The 17939-nt window shown below is 52.8% G+C and overlaps 1 protein-coding gene across 1 annotated transcript; it reads left to right on the top strand.

Annotated features, from left to right (window-relative positions):
* The first annotated feature begins 1352 nt into the window (after positions 1-1352).
* On the top strand, positions 1353-10497 carry MCM5 (minichromosome maintenance complex component 5). Its single transcript, XM_039725418.1, has 17 exons — positions 1353-1411; positions 1660-1842; positions 2684-2810; positions 2908-3036; positions 3310-3482; positions 4751-4906; positions 4999-5165; positions 5757-5928; positions 6030-6141; positions 6893-7036; positions 7366-7431; positions 7993-8169; positions 8279-8391; positions 8598-8726; positions 8940-9082; positions 9642-9769; positions 10161-10497. Exons 2-17 carry the CDS (start codon positions 1676-1678, stop codon positions 10260-10262), a joined length of 2205 nt encoding a protein of 734 aa, XP_039581352.1. The 5' UTR covers positions 1353-1411; positions 1660-1675; the 3' UTR covers positions 10263-10497.
* The last annotated feature ends 7442 nt before the right edge of the window (positions 10498-17939 follow it).

The following is a 17939-nucleotide window of genomic DNA, read 5'->3' as shown; positions in this document are numbered from 1 at the left end:
CACATCTGCAGGCTGGGCTGTGTCCAGCACGGGCCCTGCCTGCTCCAGGAGCTCTCCAGCACAGGAGAGGCTGCAGTTCGGGTAGGGCACTGCAGGCACTGACAAAACTGCCGTGTTTTCGCCTCAGAGTCCTCTCTTTATTCCAGAAAGCCTCTGTGATCAACCTGTCTCCATGATCTGCCTGTTCTGGCTGTGACCTTAATCCCAAAGACACAAGTTCCTACTGATCTGTTTTAATGAGCAGCACCGAACCTGCTCAAAGAACAACACTCAGAAGGCAGGTCCTGCTGAGAATGAGCAGAAAACAGGACTGTCATCATTCTCAGGCTCTTTTCTACTCTGCATCCCTTCCCCAGCCCCCTTCAATAGTTCTCTCTTTGCATCCACCTGCCAGAAAAAATAGTTGATTCTCAAAAAAGATAGGTGTTTGAAGAGCAAGAATATGAGGCTTGGTAGCTATTTAAATACAAGAACTTGTTCACTCAGATTTGAATTAAGTTCTACCTATTGAGTCACTCTAAACCACCCCAACTAAACCATTTTGTTCTTTCAAACATTCTCAGGAAGATAAGATCCCAAAGAGACAAACGAATGCCCATGAGCTCAGAAACACACTGCACCACACTCAGCCCCTCTCCCCTCCTCAGAGAGCCCGACTGCAACCTCAGAGTTGGAAAATGTGGAATCTGAGTGGTATCACACGGTCCCTGCTCATGCAGGAGCGAGATGGTGCTTTGGTGTCTCACAGCCATTGCTGTCACACACACAGGATTCCAGACGGAGCCTCAAGTCGGCAGAGATGGAGACCAAGGCTTTGTTTGTACTTGTCTGTGATCTTTATGAGCACATCTGGTTTCTCTGCAGCAACGACACCCTCTTTATGTCCCAGGGGCTGCAGCTGAGGCCTCCCTTGCGTACTGCGCCTCCCGGCTCACAGCGCTGAGGGCGCGCAGCACCGCGCTCTGCAGGGGCCAAAGTGCGCACCCAGCCACCGGCCAGCCTTCCCCCTAGATTCACTAACAGCCAGGAGGAAGGCATCCGGGAGCACTCGTGTCCTGAGGGCCTGGAGCAGCGACGGGCCCCAGCTGTCCCAGGAGCCCACAGCAATGGTACCACCCGCTCCCCCTCCGCGCCCCGCCGCAATGGTGCGGCCCGCCCGCCATTTCGCCTCCCCCCGCCCTTCGCTCCCAGATTTCGCGCCAAACCGCTGGGGGAGGGCAGGGGGCGGAGCGCCCCGACCAATCAGCGGCGGCAGCGGCGCCGCGCGCTCCCTCTCGGGGCGGGGCGGGAGGGCGGCCGCGGCCCAATCNCGGGCGGGCCAATCGGAGCGCGCGCCCCGCGCCCGTTTGGTTTCCGCCGCGCGCCGCTTTTGCCGCGAAAAAGTTGGGAGCGGGTTCCGGCCGGGAGAGAGGTGCGGAGCGGCGGGGCATCGGGGCCGGGGCCGGGGTCGGGATCGGGGTCGGGATCGGGGCCGGGGCCGGGGTCAGGGCCGGGGCCGGGATCGGGATCGGGATCGGGATCGGGATCGGGGTCGGGATCGGGATCGGGATCGGGTCCGGGCTGTCCCTGGGGCACTGCGGGGAAATAGCGCGGCCCGCGCGTGGGGCGATTCCGCGGGGCGTGGGGTGCCGGGGCTGACGCGGCGCTCTGGCCCCGCAGCGGAGCGGCAGCCGCGATGTCCGGCTTCGACGACCCCGGCATTTACTACAGCGACAGCTTTGGGGGAGACGCGTCCGTGGACGAGGGGCAGGTTCGGAAGTCGCAGCTGCAGAAGCGGTTCAAGGAGTTCCTGCGGCAGTACCGGGTGGGCACGGACCGGACGGGCTTCACTTTCAAATACAGGTGCTGCTGTGGCCCCTTTTCTCCTTCTGAGCCTTGCCCATCCCCGCCTGCACGTCCAGTCTGCTCTTCACCTCCCTCCTGCAGTGCACACCCCACCCTTTGTCTCTTCTCGTTGGCCACAAAGAACTCAGCACTAAGAGATGTTTGTATTTAACCCGATAGAAAAGCAGAGGTCTGGCGTTCTCACAGATTTTTAGCTAGCCAGTGGAAAAGGGTAGCAATAGAGGGATCCACACTGCCAGGCTTGCACTTAGTTCTGAGATTCAAGGTCTGTCTTTGAAGCTGTAGTGCTTTTTGGTTCGGAGAATTGTCTGTATCCATTAAATCAGTGCACCACTCTCCACATATGCCTTCCAGTTCTGTGAAGTTCCATTAGCCACCCTTTGCTTATGCAGTTTGGAGACACAGCATTGAGCAAACATGGAGGTATATCATAATCAGGGGTTAGAACAGTCTTTCACCCTTGAATTTCATTAATCTTGGCATTTTTAAGGAAACTGTTGTCTCTTCTGTTGTTACTTCCTTTGTTTTAAACCACATCTTAGGTATAGTTATTATCCTATGTAGAAATTTTCTCCTTGTTTATCTGGTCATGTAATTCCAGTAAATACTCTACATTGCCACTGCAGCAGAGTGTCCCTGGTCTTCTGTCACCTTTCAAAGTGGGCTTGGGTGAAAGATTGTTCAGCTTCTCCTGGAACTCACCTGACTTTCCCTGCTTGCTTTCCAAACCAAGGACTCCCTGCAGAGCCTGCCTTTTCTGATCCCTGCTTGTTCTAAGGCCGCTGTGGGTGGCTGGTGCTTTCTGCCCTGCAAACCTTTGCTGCCTTCTGCCTTCCAGGGATGAGCTCAAGCGGCATTACAACCTGGGGCAGTACTGGGTGGAGGTGGAGATGGAAGACTTGGCCAGCTTTGATGAAGATCTTGCAGACTATTTGTACAAGCAACCAACAGAGCACCTGCAGCTGGTAAGGATGGAGGCTGGCAACCTAGAATGTTGTCACGAGAGCAGCTCTGATGTTCTGCTGTAACAGACCCTCTGATAGCCCATTGTTCCCTCTCTAGTTGGAAGAAGCAGCAAAAGAAGTTGCAGATGAGGTCACTCGTCCTCGTCCCTCAGGGGAGGAGACTCTCCAAGACATCCAAGTGATGCTGAGGTCGGATGCCAATGCAGCCAACATCCGCAGCCTGAAGGTGAGGTGAAGCATGTGGGTGTGATTGCAGGGGAGCTTTTGGGACCTGGTCACTTGGCTCAGGACACAGGTCACTCACAAATTTACAAGCAGCTTACTCTGCAGCTCAGAACTGACTGCCAAGGGCTGTTACTGCTGGGCCCTGCTGCAGGGACCTTACTGCTGTTAGTGGTGCTCTGCACAGAGTGTTCTGTCCTTCGCTCTCGTGCTTTGTTGTTTCCCATCCATCTTCCATTGGTGGTTTTCTCACCTTCTCTTCGCCTTTCCCTTTCAGTCTGACCAGATGTCCCACCTTGTGAAGATCCCTGGGATTGTAATTGCAGCAACCCCCGTGAGAGCCAAAGCCACCAGAATCACCATCCAGTGCCGCAGCTGCCGCAACACCATCAGCAACATCGCCGTGCGCCCGGGCCTGGAGGGCTACGCTCTGCCCAGGAAATGCAGCACGTAAGGACTGACACGGGCGTGCACCAGCAGCCTGGAGGGCGAGAAGAGACTGCATTCCCTGCTCCTGCTGCACCCCATGCATTGCAGAATCTGCTCCCTGTTCCACAAGGCAGCGGCATCTGCGCTGCTCTGCCTCCGCCCTTTGTGCTGCCCGTGGGCAGTTCTGGCTGGCACGTTCTAGCTGTGCCTCTGTGGTCATGCTGGTTGTGACCCTGCGTGGTCAGCGCTGCATGCAGCGTTGAGTGACCATGTCCAGGGAGTTCTTTTTGTTCATAGGGAGTTTTGCCTCTTGTACATAAAGGTTCATTCCTGCCTCCAGCTTCCTGTCCCATAATGCTTTGTTAAGTTGCTCTCCTCTTTTCCAAACAAACTCCTTGCTTCCGCATTCCCACTCCTGAGGGGGATGTTTTGGGTTGCATTCCTTAGGGATGCTTTTCTACTAAGCTTTTTGTCCTGCTTTACAGCTCCTGGTGCCTCTGAGAACTGTGAGCATTAGACTGCTATTGTGCTGCAGCTCTCGAGGCAGCTGATCCTGGTGGGTTGTGTCTTTGGGCTCATACCTGCCAGTATTTATTTTCTGCACCTGAACTCTAATGCAGCTTGAGAGGGCTTCAGGCTAGGGATCACTCTTGTGTGTGGTCTGTACAGCACCTCGCTCCTGATCCCTGACTACGTGAGTGCCTTTACTCTGGTCTCTGGTATTGCCCTACCTGAAAGCCCTGCATGGAGTCAGGCATCAGTCATGCCACTCTGAGACAGCAGCAGGACGTGGAGCTGCTCTCTGTCTCAGAGAGCTTGTAATCTAGCTAGGCAGATATGGCTTGAGAGACTAGGAGGTGAATGTCAGCCTTGTGACATTGCTAATTGCTTTCTCACCAGAAACCACTCAACATTTGCTTCATGTATGAGGTTGTAAAGAAAAACGCCCTGCCGTGTCACTGAGTCTGTGCTGCTGCCTTCTGTGTAATTAATGAATTACCTTCCCTGCATGGAGCTAGCAGGGGACGGGTGGGAGGTAGGGAGAGTGCTCAGACAAGTGTCACCCTGCCTCTGGCTTGTTCTCATGTACACATTTGGCACTTGTAGAAGACAAGACAGAGGGCTTGCTGGCCTTTGGTCTGCCCCCGTGTGTCTGCCCTTAGCTGCTGATGTGGCACTGCTTGGAAGGGGCAGCTGCCCCTTGCTGTGGCTGGTGTCCCCTCCACAGGAGCGCTCCAGGGGGTGGCTCTTCAGTGCTAACAGCCTCCCCGATTGATCTCTCTGCACAGAGAACAAGCTGGCCGCCCAAGGTGCCCTCTGGACCCTTATTTTATCATGCCAGATAAGTGCAAGTGCGTGGATTTCCAGGTTCTGAAACTGCAGGAGTCTCCAGATGCCGTGCCACATGGGGAGATGCCCCGGCACTTGCAGCTCTACTGCGACAGGTACTGACACACCTTCCCACCCTGCCCTGCTGCCTGTGGCCGCTGCCATCATTTCCCACCGCCATCCTTTGCTTTCCCCTGTCTCCTCCTAGGTACCTGTGTGACAAAGTTGTCCCAGGGAACAGAGTCACTATCATGGGGATCTACTCCATCAAGAAATCTGCGCAGAGCAAGAACAAAAGCCGTTTCAATGTGGGGGTGGGCATCCGGAGCGCTTACATCCGCGTGGTGGGCATCCAGGTGGACACGGAGGGCTCAGGTGAGGGCTGCTTTTGGTGTGCATTTGGTCTGTGTTGGTAGCCTGGTGTTGGGAGACAGTCCCTACCCTGTTCCTGAACAAGGTGATCCCTCAGCAAGAAGTGTTTGAAATCCCAGGCTTCGTCCTTCTCTGCTGTTTATGTAACAGAAGGTTCAAGCCATTCCTGGGACTGACTTGCCCTGGGCTCTCTGTAGCCTGTCCTGTAAGGCTTTTTCTCAGTCATATTAAATGAGGAGGTCTCAGCCTGAGTCCTTCAGGGTGTTTAAGTGAGAATCTGCTAAGCCATCCCTGAGGATCCCAGCCGAAGTCCATGGTTAGGATTGTATTTAAAACATGATCCTGACTAATTCTCCTTCTGGTTCCTGCAGGGTGCTTTTTCCAAGATCCTTGCTTTTTCTTATCGGCCTCTAAGGACAGAGCCTGCCTTGCTGGGTTAGCAGATGCTTTCCCTCTCCACCCTTCCCACCTGGTGGTGTTTGGGATGATTTTCAAGAGGGGATTTTGGTGGTAGTGTGCGTGGGGGGAGTGACACAATTTCCTTTAAAACCTCCATTTGTTCTCTGTTGCATTATTCCCCTCATCCCTGTCCAGGACATAGCTTCAGTGGCTCGGTGACGCCTCAGGAAGAGGAGGAACTTCGTCGCCTGGCTGCCATGCCCAACATCTACGAGACCATTGCCAAGAGCATCGCGCCCTCCATCTACGGCAGCACTGACATCAAGAAGGCCATCGCCTGCCTCTTGTTTGGAGGCTCCCGCAAGAGGTGGGCCAGAGTCAGCCTTTTTTACCAAAGTCAGTGTTTTGTTATCAAAATAAAGGCTCACCATCTCTCTCCCTCTCTTCTTCCCAACCCCATCACTCCAGGCTCCCGGATGGCCTGACCCGCAGAGGGGACATCAACTTGCTGATGCTGGGGGACCCTGGCACGGCCAAATCCCAGCTGCTGAAGTTTGTTGAGAAGTGTTCTCCCATTGGGGTATGTGGCTTGAGGTGCCCACTTCATAGTGCACCCTTTCCTCTCTTCTGCTCCTGGTCCAGCCCCAGAGACAAGACCGTGGTCATGGCAGACACCTGCCTGTGCATCCACAGGCAGACTTGCTGGCAGAGGCGTGAGCTGCCATTTCCAGGACTAGCCTAGAAGGGATGGGGAGTGAGGGAGGGAAGGGGAAGAAGGTCATGCCTTTTATTATGCTGTGAGCCGGGGTGTTTGCAGATGTCCAAAGACGTGCCTGGTGCTGCTGTTTATTGTTGAGACTTGATCAGCAGAGGGGCTGGCTGGTCAGGACAAATTAAGTTGACTGTCTCTCAGGCACGGACCTCCAGCTTGAGCCCAGGCACAGAATTATGTTTTCAGCTGTGTTTTTTTGTAGTCTCTATTAAACTCAGCCTCTGACTGTATTGTTCCCTCCAGGGGCAAACAAAGCTAATGCAGTAGCCCACCAAACAATGAATCACTCCCTCTTCTGTACTTAATATCTGTGTTTGTGTCTGCATGCCCTGCGGTGTGTCACAGCTGCTTAGTCTGAGGCTTGGGATGAGGCAATAGCCCTGCTCTTACCCAGCACGTCTGCTTTTTACGTGTGCTGAGGGCTTTTTCTGGAGGTTCTTCCCCCAGCAGCTCTGGATTTTGTGGTGCCAGGGATGTTTTGTCTCCTGCTGGAGCGGTGGGCTCTAGGGTGCTGCTGCAGCTGATGTACTGTCCCTTTCCTTATTCCACATGCCACTAGGTGTACACCTCAGGAAAAGGCAGCAGCGCTGCTGGCTTGACAGCCTCAGTGATCCGTGACCCTGTCTCCAGGAATTTCTTCATGGAGGGAGGAGCCATGGTGCTGGCAGACGGAGGAGTGGTGTGCATTGATGAGTTCGACAAGGTACCTGTGGGGCTGCCTGTGTGGGAGGGGGAAGGAGAGCCCTTGGGATACCAGCTTGTCCCAGCAGAGCCCAGAGCTGCAGGAGGAAGGGCAACTCCTCTGAGACTCCCTCACTTCCTTTCAGGGAAGGTCAGGGGGATGGGGTGGCAAGGGAATTCAGTTACATCCTGCCCTCTTGGAGGCAGGATGGTCTGTCCTCACAGACAGGAGTTGTTTATGTTGGGGGTCACTTCAGTAAGTGTGTAGCACTCTGTAGCAGAGAGGTCTGGCAGAGGTGACTGATGGTGACTTTTTCTCCTTGCCTGGTTTCTCTCACCTGGGATGCGAAGATGCGGGAGGATGACCGTGTGGCCATCCATGAGGCCATGGAGCAGCAGACCATCTCCATTGCCAAGGTGAGCTGTGGATTGAGCATGCTGCCCTGAGGTGGGAATCTGAGAGCCCAGCAAGCAGCAGTCACACATCTTTTGCCAGAACTGCCCATTTTAGAGCCCAGGCAGCCATATTGATGGTTGCTCGTGTTGCTGGTCTGAGACCAGTCTGCCCTGCCTGGAGGCTTTGGGCAGCCTGAATTTCATGGCTTCTCCTTGCTGGTGGCTGTCAGGCTGCACCTGCAAACCCATTGCTTTGTGCCAGAGCTGCCCAGGAGGACTCAACCCTGTCTGCCCAGTGTTTGTCTCAGATCGCAAATCTGGGGTGAGATCTCCTCTGCCTCTGCCCTTGACAAATTAAATTACGTAGTGCTCAAGTCTCAGCTGAAGCCAATTCCTTCCAGAAGGACATGTGGGCCTGGCCCCACCATTACAGAGCAACTGGGTGCTACTTATGGGGCTTTTTTAAATGCAGGTGATTGACAATGAGTCCATGAAAATGGCTTTCAACCTTTCACTGAATAATGACCTGCTGTGACATGGAGGTGATCTTGACACCATCCTTTTTTTTGCCTTTACCCACAGGCAGGAATCACAACCACACTCAACTCCCGCTGCTCGGTTCTGGCAGCTGCCAACTCTGTCTTTGGGCGCTGGGATGAGACCAAGGGCGAGGAGAACATTGATTTTATGCCCACCATCCTGTCCCGATTTGACATGATCTTCATCGTTAAGGATGAGCACAACGAGGAGCGGGACATGGTGGGTTGAGCCGCGCGGGTGCCACTGGGACTCACGGTGCCCCTTTCTTTGGGAGGAGGAGGGGGAGGCAGGGGCTTTCCTGCTCTCTGAGTGCCTTCTGCTTTCCCAGACACTGGCCAAGCACGTGATGGCCTTACACGTGAGTGCCCTGACGCAGACCCAGGCCGTGGAGGGCGAGATCGAGCTGAACAAGCTGAAGAAGCTCATCTCCTTCTGTCGGACGTGAGTGACGGGCGTGTCTTTGGCAGTATCTGGGCAGTGGTGAAGGGCAAACCACCCGGCACTCTGGGTACCCTTTCTCTCAACTCCTGCCTCAAAAAAAAGGTGCAAGAGGAGCTCTCAGTGGTGCTGCAGCACCCAAGGGCGGGATGGGTGCCCAGGGGACCCTCCCCAGTGGCGCTGCCTCCAGCTCCTGTCCCCCCTTGCAGGAAGTGTGGCCCCCGGCTGTCGGCAGGGGCGGCGGAGAAGCTGAAGAACCGCTACATCCTGATGCGCAGCGGCACCCGGCAGCACGAGCAGGAGAGCGACCGCCGCTCCAGCATCCCCATCACTGTCCGGTGAGCAGCACCCCCTCCTCGCCCCCACACCTCTGGGATTAGCACTGCACTACTGCTGATCCAGGAAGGGGCTGTCGCAGGTCCTGAGCCCTGAATGTGCTATGGGGGGAGGCAGGAGGTGCATGGAGTGGGATAGGTGGGGATGGCAGGAGTCAGGGGGAAGAAAACACCCTTGAAGCTGCAGTAGAAAGCAGGGAATGTCTCTGGCTGCAGGCAGCTGGAGGCCATTGTGCGCATTGCCGAGTCCTTGGCGAAGATGAGGCTTCAGCCCTTTGCCACTGAGACGGATGTTGAGGAGGCCTTGCGGCTCTTCCACGTGTCCACGCTCGATGCGGCCATGTCAGGCAACCTGTCAGGTGAGGAGGAGATATTCTGTGCTGGGGGCAGGAGAGACGTGCTGGACCTGGCTGCTCAGGGCAGGGAGAGACAAGCTCCTCTCTCAGGACCTGGCTGTCAGGGGCAGGTGCTGGACCTCCTTCCTGAGCAAAGACAAAGCAATGCTTTTGGCAGCAAGGGCCATCGTGGCTGTGGGGCTGTGCCTCACAGGGAGGGCAAAGACAAATGACACTGAGGATCTTCTGTGCTGTTCAGGCCTCTTGTGGTCCCAAGGACAGATTTTGGTGCTGGATGTGGTTCCCCAAACCTATTAATCTTGTAAGATCTTTTTCTGTGGGGGTGAAGACAATGTTTCCTTGGGCAGCAGCATGGAACAAAGGGTTTAAAGAAAGCTCCAGCAGTCAGGTCCACATTCAGTTCTGTGGTTGGAGCTCCACAGCCTTTTATGGTGGAGTTGTTCATGGGTTCCCTACAGTCTATAAGCTGCGCAGGTGTGGTGGGAGGCACAGGAGATGGGCACTGTGTCCTGGCCAGTGACGGCTGTGCGGCACAGAGAGCTCACACGGTGTCTGCCTGCAGGGGCAGAAGGCTTCACGACGCAGGAGGACCAAGAGATGCTGTCGCGCATTGAGAAGCAGCTCAAGCGCCGCTTCGCCATCGGCTCCCAGGTGTCCGAGCACAGCATCGTCCAGGACTTCATGCGGCAGGTGGGTCAGGACTCCACGGAGGGCTGGGCTGTGAAACCAGGGACCCCAGGCTGCTGCTGGGGCCATGAAACCCCTTCCTCAAGAGTGGACTGGCCAGCCTTTTGGTCGTGCTTTAGGAGTTGTTTGTAGGGAATGGTGTACAATGGGATTGCACAGTTTAAGGAGATTGAGGTAAGTTTCTGCAAAAGCTCTGAGGGCTGGTTTGGGGTCGTACCCTTGACACCAGAACTGTTTGATTTATGTCACTGGCTGCAGTCAGATCTAAGGCAGGGAAGGAAGCATCAGTGTCTTGGGCTATTGGGCTTGCTTCTTTTAGAGAGTCTTAGCCAGGCTTTAGCAGAGGTTGCAGGTTCCGTGCTGGCTCATCGTCCCCCGCTCTCCCCTTTTGCAGAAGTACCCAGAACATGCCATCTACAAGGTGCTGCAGCTGATGATGCGGCGGGGGGAGATCCAGCACCGCATGCAGCGCAAGGTCCTGTACCGCATCAAGTGACCTCCCTGTCCCAGGCTCCAGGAGGGAACTGCTGCTGCTGCTGCTGCTGCTGCTTGACACCTGCCCAGGAGCAGGCAGAATGCCCCAGGGAGCTGGGGCCTGCTCCTGAAAGCTTGTCCTTGGGGAGTCAAAAAGCCCCAGGCCTCCATCTTGAACCAGGGTTTGTGTGCTCTGTTGCTGTGTCATGTCCATGTTTCTTTGAACTCCAAAAGCTTTTAGTTTGTATTAAAATAAAACCTGATATATTGGTAGCTTGGAATCTTTGTCCCTGAGGGGCAGAGGGGATGGATCCCCTTCCTCATTTGAAGGGGGTGCAGGATTTTGGATAGGAAGGTGTCCCTCCTGCCTGCCCTCCCTTATGCACTTGCTCTCACTCAGGCTCCAGCCTCATGGGCAGCACCAGCAGCCCTGAAGGCAGAAACTCATTTCTCACTCGGGGTTTGTCTATTAAGGCACAAAGCCTGTTGGCACAAGCTGTCCAGTTGGGCTCAGCAGTGCAGGAAGTACTTTACCACTCCCTGTGTGCAGTCTGCTGCTTTTTTCCCCCTCAGCCAGTGGCAGTGAAGGAAATTATTTGCTGTTTGTTCCCTGCTCTTTGCTAATCCCTCTGCTCTCTTCCAGGCCTGCAGCAGGGACACCCTTTACCCTGCAGTGTTAAAGGTCTTGCTTGAGACATGGGCAGAGTTCCCTGCTTGCTCCAGTGAGGATGGAGATGAAGGATAATCCCCATGAGCTATGGTGCTGTCCTCCAAGTAGTCCCTGCCACCTCCTCCTTTGTGCCAATGGCCTTGGAGAAGACTGTCCCACACACCAGGGTGCCCTTGTGCAGCTACTCACCCTTTCACCCTTCTGCATTTGCAGCACAACCTTGTACTTAAAAACTTGGCAGATTTTTGTTATTTCTAGCAAATCAGAACTGGCTCTCTTAAGTGTTCTCACAAAGATGTATGGTGCTGGTAGGTCCCTGCTCAGCAGCCTGGGGCCACCTTGGCTGTGAGAACAGTGGTGGGGGCCTCTGAAGACAGCAGAGTGTTGGGTGAGCAATGCTGCTGCACGTGTGGGCAGGCTGGTGCCTGTGTCTGCTTTCAGGCTGAAAAACCTCAAGAGAGGTTTCAACAGCAACAGAAATGTTCAGGGCCAGCAGAGGGTACCAGAGCCTTGAGGATGCCAAACTGTGGCCCCGCTTGTGGCGCTGTCTCCTTCTCCTAGAGGGAAAACCAAGGGATCCCAGTGGGCTGTGGTGTGGTGTGCACTCAGTCTGACACCTGGGGGTTCAACAGCATCCCTCTGCTGCTGGGTTTTGAGAGGCACATGGTGCACTCCTTATGTGGTTGTGGAGTTGGAAGTCTGGAGGGGCTGGGTGGTGGTGGCATGGGAAAGACTGGCTGCAAGTTAGAGAAACAGCCTGCTGCTCTTCATTCCCCAACTTTTTTGGTTAGGGATGGCCTTGGTGGAGGGCTAGAAGGAAGAGAAGGCTAGCCTAGACTTCCAAAGAATAGGCCAGGATAGATCTCATTATAGTGATTTTATTGCCCCATGTTTTTGCATGTGCCAAGCACCTTGTAGTGTTTCTTGGAGCAAACAATGCTGGGGCAAAAGGGGCCCCTTTGTTTCCCCTTAGGGAAAAAAAAAAACAAAGGACACCTTTTGTCCTCACAGTGCTCCCTGCATGGAAAAATAAGAGAAGGATGTTGCTGCTCCATGGAGGGGATCATTTCCAGGAAGAAGAGTAAATGGATGTGGGAATAACAGCCACATCCTCCCCTAGAAATCAAAGTTCCCAAAACCACCGGTGTCTGTTAGAGAGCATCCTGCCCTCCTCACGAGCTTGCAGCTTCAGGAGTGCTCTCAGAGCAGGGCCAGCACTGGCCTGAGGCAGCAGCATGTGTCGTGGCTGTTTTTCTGCCATGGCCCCTGCAGAGCTGTAGTAATGGGTCCTGCAGGTCCCTCAGCCCTGCCCCTGTCCCACAAGTAGCTCTGTCCTTGCTCTGAAGGTGCAGGCACTATCTGTGGGTGGCCTTTCAGAGGTGCACAAGAGCACAGCAAACAGGGAGGTGAGTGTGGGAGTAAGGATCAGTACCCACAGCCTGCTGTTAATGGTGCCTCTGGAGGAGGCTGAGCCTCTTCCCAGGCTTGCACAGAACACCCAGAGATGGGGCTGCGAGGGGACAGAGATGGGCAGAAGGTACAGGACACCCAGTGCAAAGGGCTCTATTTTCTTCATATACCTTCCTCCCCACCTTCCCTCCTTGCCTCCTTTCTTCCCTCAGACACCCCCTGATCATCACAATGTTTTTTTTTCTGTGCTGGAGCAATAGGACATGGCTGGATTTTGGCTGCTGCTGGCTGCCAGAGGTGGTCATGTGTCATTCAGAGGTTTTAAATGAGCCATCATCCCCAGGAACATCAAGCTGTGCTGGGCGTTGGCAGGTGTGGAGGTGGGAAATTCTAATTTTTTAATGTTGTATTCGTGACATGATTAGAGCTGAGGTAGATTTCTGTGCTGGGGATCAGAATGATTGATCTCTTTGTGCCAAGAAATGTGTTGATTATATGGTATGAGGTTATGTAAGTGTACATACAACGTGAAACAACATCATTTAGCAATTAATGCATGCAGTGTTATCTCAAGGAGCAGAGCTGGGATGTGCACAACTGGTGTTGTTTGGAACTTGAGATCACTGGTTAGTGCTGGCTTGTGCTGAGCAAAGCACTGCAGGTGGAAATTGTGTGAGGAACAGCAGTTCTCAGTTGGGTAGGTGCATGGCAATGCCTACTTGATAAAGGACCATCATCCTCCTGGTGAAGGTGTCTCTTCTTGGTCTCATCTGAAGTTTTGGCATGCAGAGATCTGGGATAAAGGCCCTGTTCCAGTGTCGTTAGATGACCAAAAATACTAACAAGAGAGAGCAAAACCAGTCAGGCTTAGCCCCTTGGGTCTGAGCAGCACAGCACTCCCTTACCTGGCCTGCTGACCTCACCCTGTCCCTTCCTCACCTCAGTGCTGTCTCTGGCACAGGAAGCCCCTTCCCTACCCCTGGCTTGTCTCTTTGGGAAGCACAGCTGGATGAATGCAATCACCCCAAACCAGGCAGGCACCAACGAGGACCAGGTGCCTTTGGTTCAAAGCTTGGGCTGTTGTAGAGAACCTCTTGCCACAATGAATTAGTACCCGAAGAACTTGCAAACTACATCTAATTCGGCATGAGATGGGTTAATCTGTGTGAGTGGATCACTCCAAAGAGCTCTAGTCCACTGGGCTCTTGCCAGCATTTTTGGCTGTCCAAAGACATAGCCTTAAGCTGTGCCAGGGAAGGTTAAGGCAGGACATATATAGGAGGAATTTCTTCACAGAAAAGTTGCTTGGAATGGGCTGCCCAGGGAGGTAAGACTGGACGTGGTGCTTAATGCCATGGTCTAGTTGATATGGTGGTATTAGGTCATAGGTCAGACTTGATGATCTCAAAGGTCTTTTCCAATCTAGTTGATTTGTGAAGCTCATCAGAATATTTCTGTGAAATGTCAGTGGAGCTCCACTACTGTAAAATCCAGCAAAGCTGAGTCATCACATCTGCACCACTCAGATTTCTTCCATCTCTGTGTGGGATGGGAGCTGTTGCAATGCAGCAACATAACCTCTGAGCATGTTGTGAGTGTCACTTCCTCCATAAAATAAAACAGAACCGAACTGCAGAGTCCTGAGGGCTATTGCTCAAGGATGTGAGATAAACACTGGCGAGTGGGATATGCTGATATGGGCAATGTGAGAAATGATCTCATGTGGTCCAGCAAGCACCAATCTCAGACAAATGAAGTTGGGACTCCTTCCCCCTTTCTGCTGCTGTCTTTGTTGAGCAAGTGCCTTTATCTCCTTGCCTGTTCTGGATAATAACCTTTTTGGAGCACAGATCACTTCTTTCCGTGATTTTGTGCAGTGCCTGAGAGAACGAGTAGCCCAATCTCAGTGGCAGAGTTTACCTGCTGGCTTAAGTAACATTAATACGTTCTAGGGCTTCTCCAGCCATTGTTAGGATGAGAAATTCTCTCCTGCAGGCAAATTCCTGTGATTTGCTCTGGACAATGCCAGAAAAGATGAAGAAATCAAGGAGGACTGTGGTACAGCAGTGCTCTGCTGCCTTGTGGAACAGTGCATGTGTCATGGGTCGGGGTGCCTGAGAAGTGCTCTGCTGGGTGGGGCTCTTGTGCTGGGTCTCAAGTCCTCTAAGTTTGGTTAGCAGCCTGTATCCTCTAATTCTGGGCTAGGTTCCTTCAAAAGCCCAAACCATTCATTCTCCCACAGCAGTGACATACCAATGTCTGCTACTGCTCTTTGTCGTGTTTTGCCATCCTTTTGCAACATCCTTTGCTCTTTCCTGGACACCTCTGCTCCAGGTCTGTCCCAGCAATCCCAGGCAATCCATTTACTCCTCCCCTCCATGCCTCATACCTGCTCTCTTCTCGTCTGCACGGTCATCCCCTCCTATTTCCCTTCTTGCCAGGTCTGTCCCAGCAATCCCAGGCAATCCATTTACTCCTCCCCTCCACTTCATGCCTCATGCCTGCTCTCTTCTCGTCTGCATGGTCATCCCCTCCTATTTCCCTTCCTAGCCATTGTGGTCTGTCCCATGCCACCTTACCACTTACAGAGAGTGCTTAGCAAAAGCCTCCCTGCTTCACAGGCAGGCAGGACGTCAGGGGATAACTTGCTGGATCAGCTCTCAGCACTGCCTGTTAGAAATAGGACACCAAGGGACATTCCTCAGAGAACACTCCCTGCACCATCTGCTGCTTCCTGGCCATTCTTCTTCTCCCTGCCCTTCAGCTTTCACCCAGCCAAGGCAAGGTGCTCCACCTTCTCTCCCCATTATTTATCTTCACCTTATCTTGCCTCCCTTTTTTTATTTTTTCATAAAATTTTTTTTTATTGCTTTTTCTCAGACTAGTGTGTCGATAATTTGGCCAGAAATCCCACAGATCTCTGGCCAGAGATGCCAGGCAGCACTGGTTTATAAGCCTTCTCGACCCTCAGAATAAAAGCAGGAGCACTGTCCTGCTTGCCTTGATCCCAGTACCCCCAGACTGCTTGCTGAGTGGGAAGCAGCTCTATCCATAGCTGGCTACGTGCTGTGTGCCCATCAGCACCCAGCACCTCTGCAGTTTAAATATGCATCTATAAATAGGTGCACAGGCATCCTTCCCTTCTGGAAATCCTTCACTTGATAGAGTCTGTCAGGTTTCAAACTGCACCTGGTACTTTTTAGACTTTGACACAAATGATCAAAAAGGTGAACTGCAATATTTCACTAGGACTCTGGAGCTAAGTGCATAATGTTAAAGATATTTACAGGATTTTTAGAGAAACAGTTGACAGCTCATCTCATCTAGCATACAGGTAATATCACTGTCCTAGACCCTTGCCCCAGAGTAAGGTGCACAGTATACATTATCAGTTATCTTCCATTTGTGTTTAGTAATGAGGAGGTGTTTGGTGGTCTGCCCAGGAGGGCAGACTGTCACCAGTCTGGGACGTTTGTCATTCATGTGGGTCCAGCAGGTGAAGGGTGAGGGCATGAGCTGGGGAGAACCAAAGACACAGAGGAAAACAGCTTTGCCAGCACCACAGGGCTCCAGCAAACTGCTCAGTGCCAGAGTCTGCATACCTGATGCTCGTTCCAGATCTTTTGGCAGCATAGCTGCTGCAGTGGGGGAACTACAATGTCTCCTTTACCTGGCTTCTCCTGAGTCAGGCAATTAAAAAACAAAAATCATGGTTTCCGCAGTGAAATCACTGCTGCCACGCTGCACCAACATCGCTTTACTGTACCCTACTCAGGTGCAAACTCAGAGTAATAGATAAATCCCATACAAAGAGGGTGAAGCTTCTGCTCTTGCATCTCCTGCGCTGGAGAAAAGGGTAATGCTAGGGCAGAGGACCAGCTCAGAAGGAGAAGCCCAGCATCTGAGTCCCTTCTCTATGAGAAAAACCAGAAGACCTATTTGTTTGTGGCTCATGCTGCACGCCCCAAATCCAGAGACATAATTTACAGTCTTGACTCCTTCACCTTTCTTGCTCCTCAGAGGATAAAATGGTTTCCTGTTTATTTCAAGGGGCAGCTGTTGTATCCACAGGGGAGAGCAGCACTCATGGTTAATATGGCTGATGTCCAGACACGTTTTGCAGAAGTTGCTTGTTTGTTTGCTGGGCTGTCCAGCAGCTGCTGAATGTCCTGTCTTTGGGAATAGGAGACTCCCAGGCGATTCCCAGATGCTAGAGCATGGGAGAGGACTTGTTCCCCCCACACTGGGATCAGCAGGCAGGGAAGAGGTCCTGAGGTCTTTTTTAACAACTGCCATGTGCTGAAGTATTTTAGGAAATATTAGGTCTTCCTTTGACTTCTTCACCTGGTTCATGTGAGGCCCAGAGATGTTCTGTGTTACCCATGGGAGAGCAGAGGCAATGCTCTGCCTTGGGGTCTCATAACCTCAGTAAATGCTGCTCCACATGAGTTGGGGTTCATAGCCCAGGCCATGAGACATCCAGGACCAGTGAGGGGAAATTCCTGGAGTCAGTGCCCAGACAGGCAAGAGAAGTCTTGGGGTGTAGACAATCCCAAAAATATTATCACCATGGGAGTCACTCCTCAGGCTGCTTTTGTGGTCACTTGGACAGAAGAAAATGTCCCAGACGTGGAGGATGCAGCTCCAAGGAGTTTCTCTGCCAGACATGCCATCACCATAGGCCATTTTTTGATCTCCGTCAGCTTGGAAGAGGCAGTTCAATTTGAATACCCACGGGAAGGAAGCATCAAGGACAATTAAATGCAAGAGAAAGACAAAGCCTGATGTCCTCTGTATGTTTCTTTGTTGACATCAGGAACACTTCTTATGTTTACTTTTCTTCTTTGCATCTGCCTGCCAGGGCTGTGTTGGCTGTTTATGTTTTTTAATGCTACAGTGACCCAGATTTGGAACAGACAGGTGGTGATCCAGGCAGTGGGTTTGTATCTGACTCTGCTTATGCAGTCAGCTATGAAATGCTGAAATTGAAAGAAATTAAAGCCTAATCTCCAGTGACCCATACACAGGCATCAGAGTCACCATCAGTCTGGAACTGGGGCACTGAGACACAGGCTGAAAAGTGGAAACCTGGCAAGAGCCGGCCTAATGAATCAGTTGTGCCCTCTGGTCAAGCCTTTGCTGGTGCCAACCCGATATATTTACTCATTGGCTTTGCTTTCCAGCAGCACATCCTGTGTGCCCCTCCAGGCTGGAGAAGGTGATGCCTCACGGGCATTGCAATGGCCAAGGGCTTTGGAGAACTCCTGTTGAAGTGGGAATTTGTTTAAAGCATGTCATCCGCCTGCTCGTGACATAAAAAGGATGTGAATGGTTCTCTTCTGGGTCACAGCAAGAGGGACATGAAACCTGTACTCCAAATGACTGTAACTTCTCTGCTAGTTAATTTGTCTGCTTTTTCTGGCCACTTTTGTAGCTTCCCTCATGTGAAAGTGACAGCAGCACAAAAGGAACAGTGAGAGGCTGCCCAGGGCACCACTGGGTGCTGGTGGAGGCAAGGGAAACCCAGGGCTAGTGGGAGCTGCTGGGAGGGGAGGTCTTGTGTAAAGCATGCCAGGGCAGCCCCACTTCCCAATCCTAAACTGGCTCCCAAACTGTTGC

This window comes from Passer montanus, unplaced genomic scaffold (assembly GCF_014805655.1).
Source record: "Passer montanus isolate IOZ18808 unplaced genomic scaffold, ASM1480565v1 scaffold55, whole genome shotgun sequence".
NCBI classification, from domain to species: Eukaryota; Metazoa; Chordata; class Aves; order Passeriformes; family Passeridae; genus Passer; species Passer montanus.
This window is presented reverse-complemented; position numbering and strand designations above follow the sequence as displayed.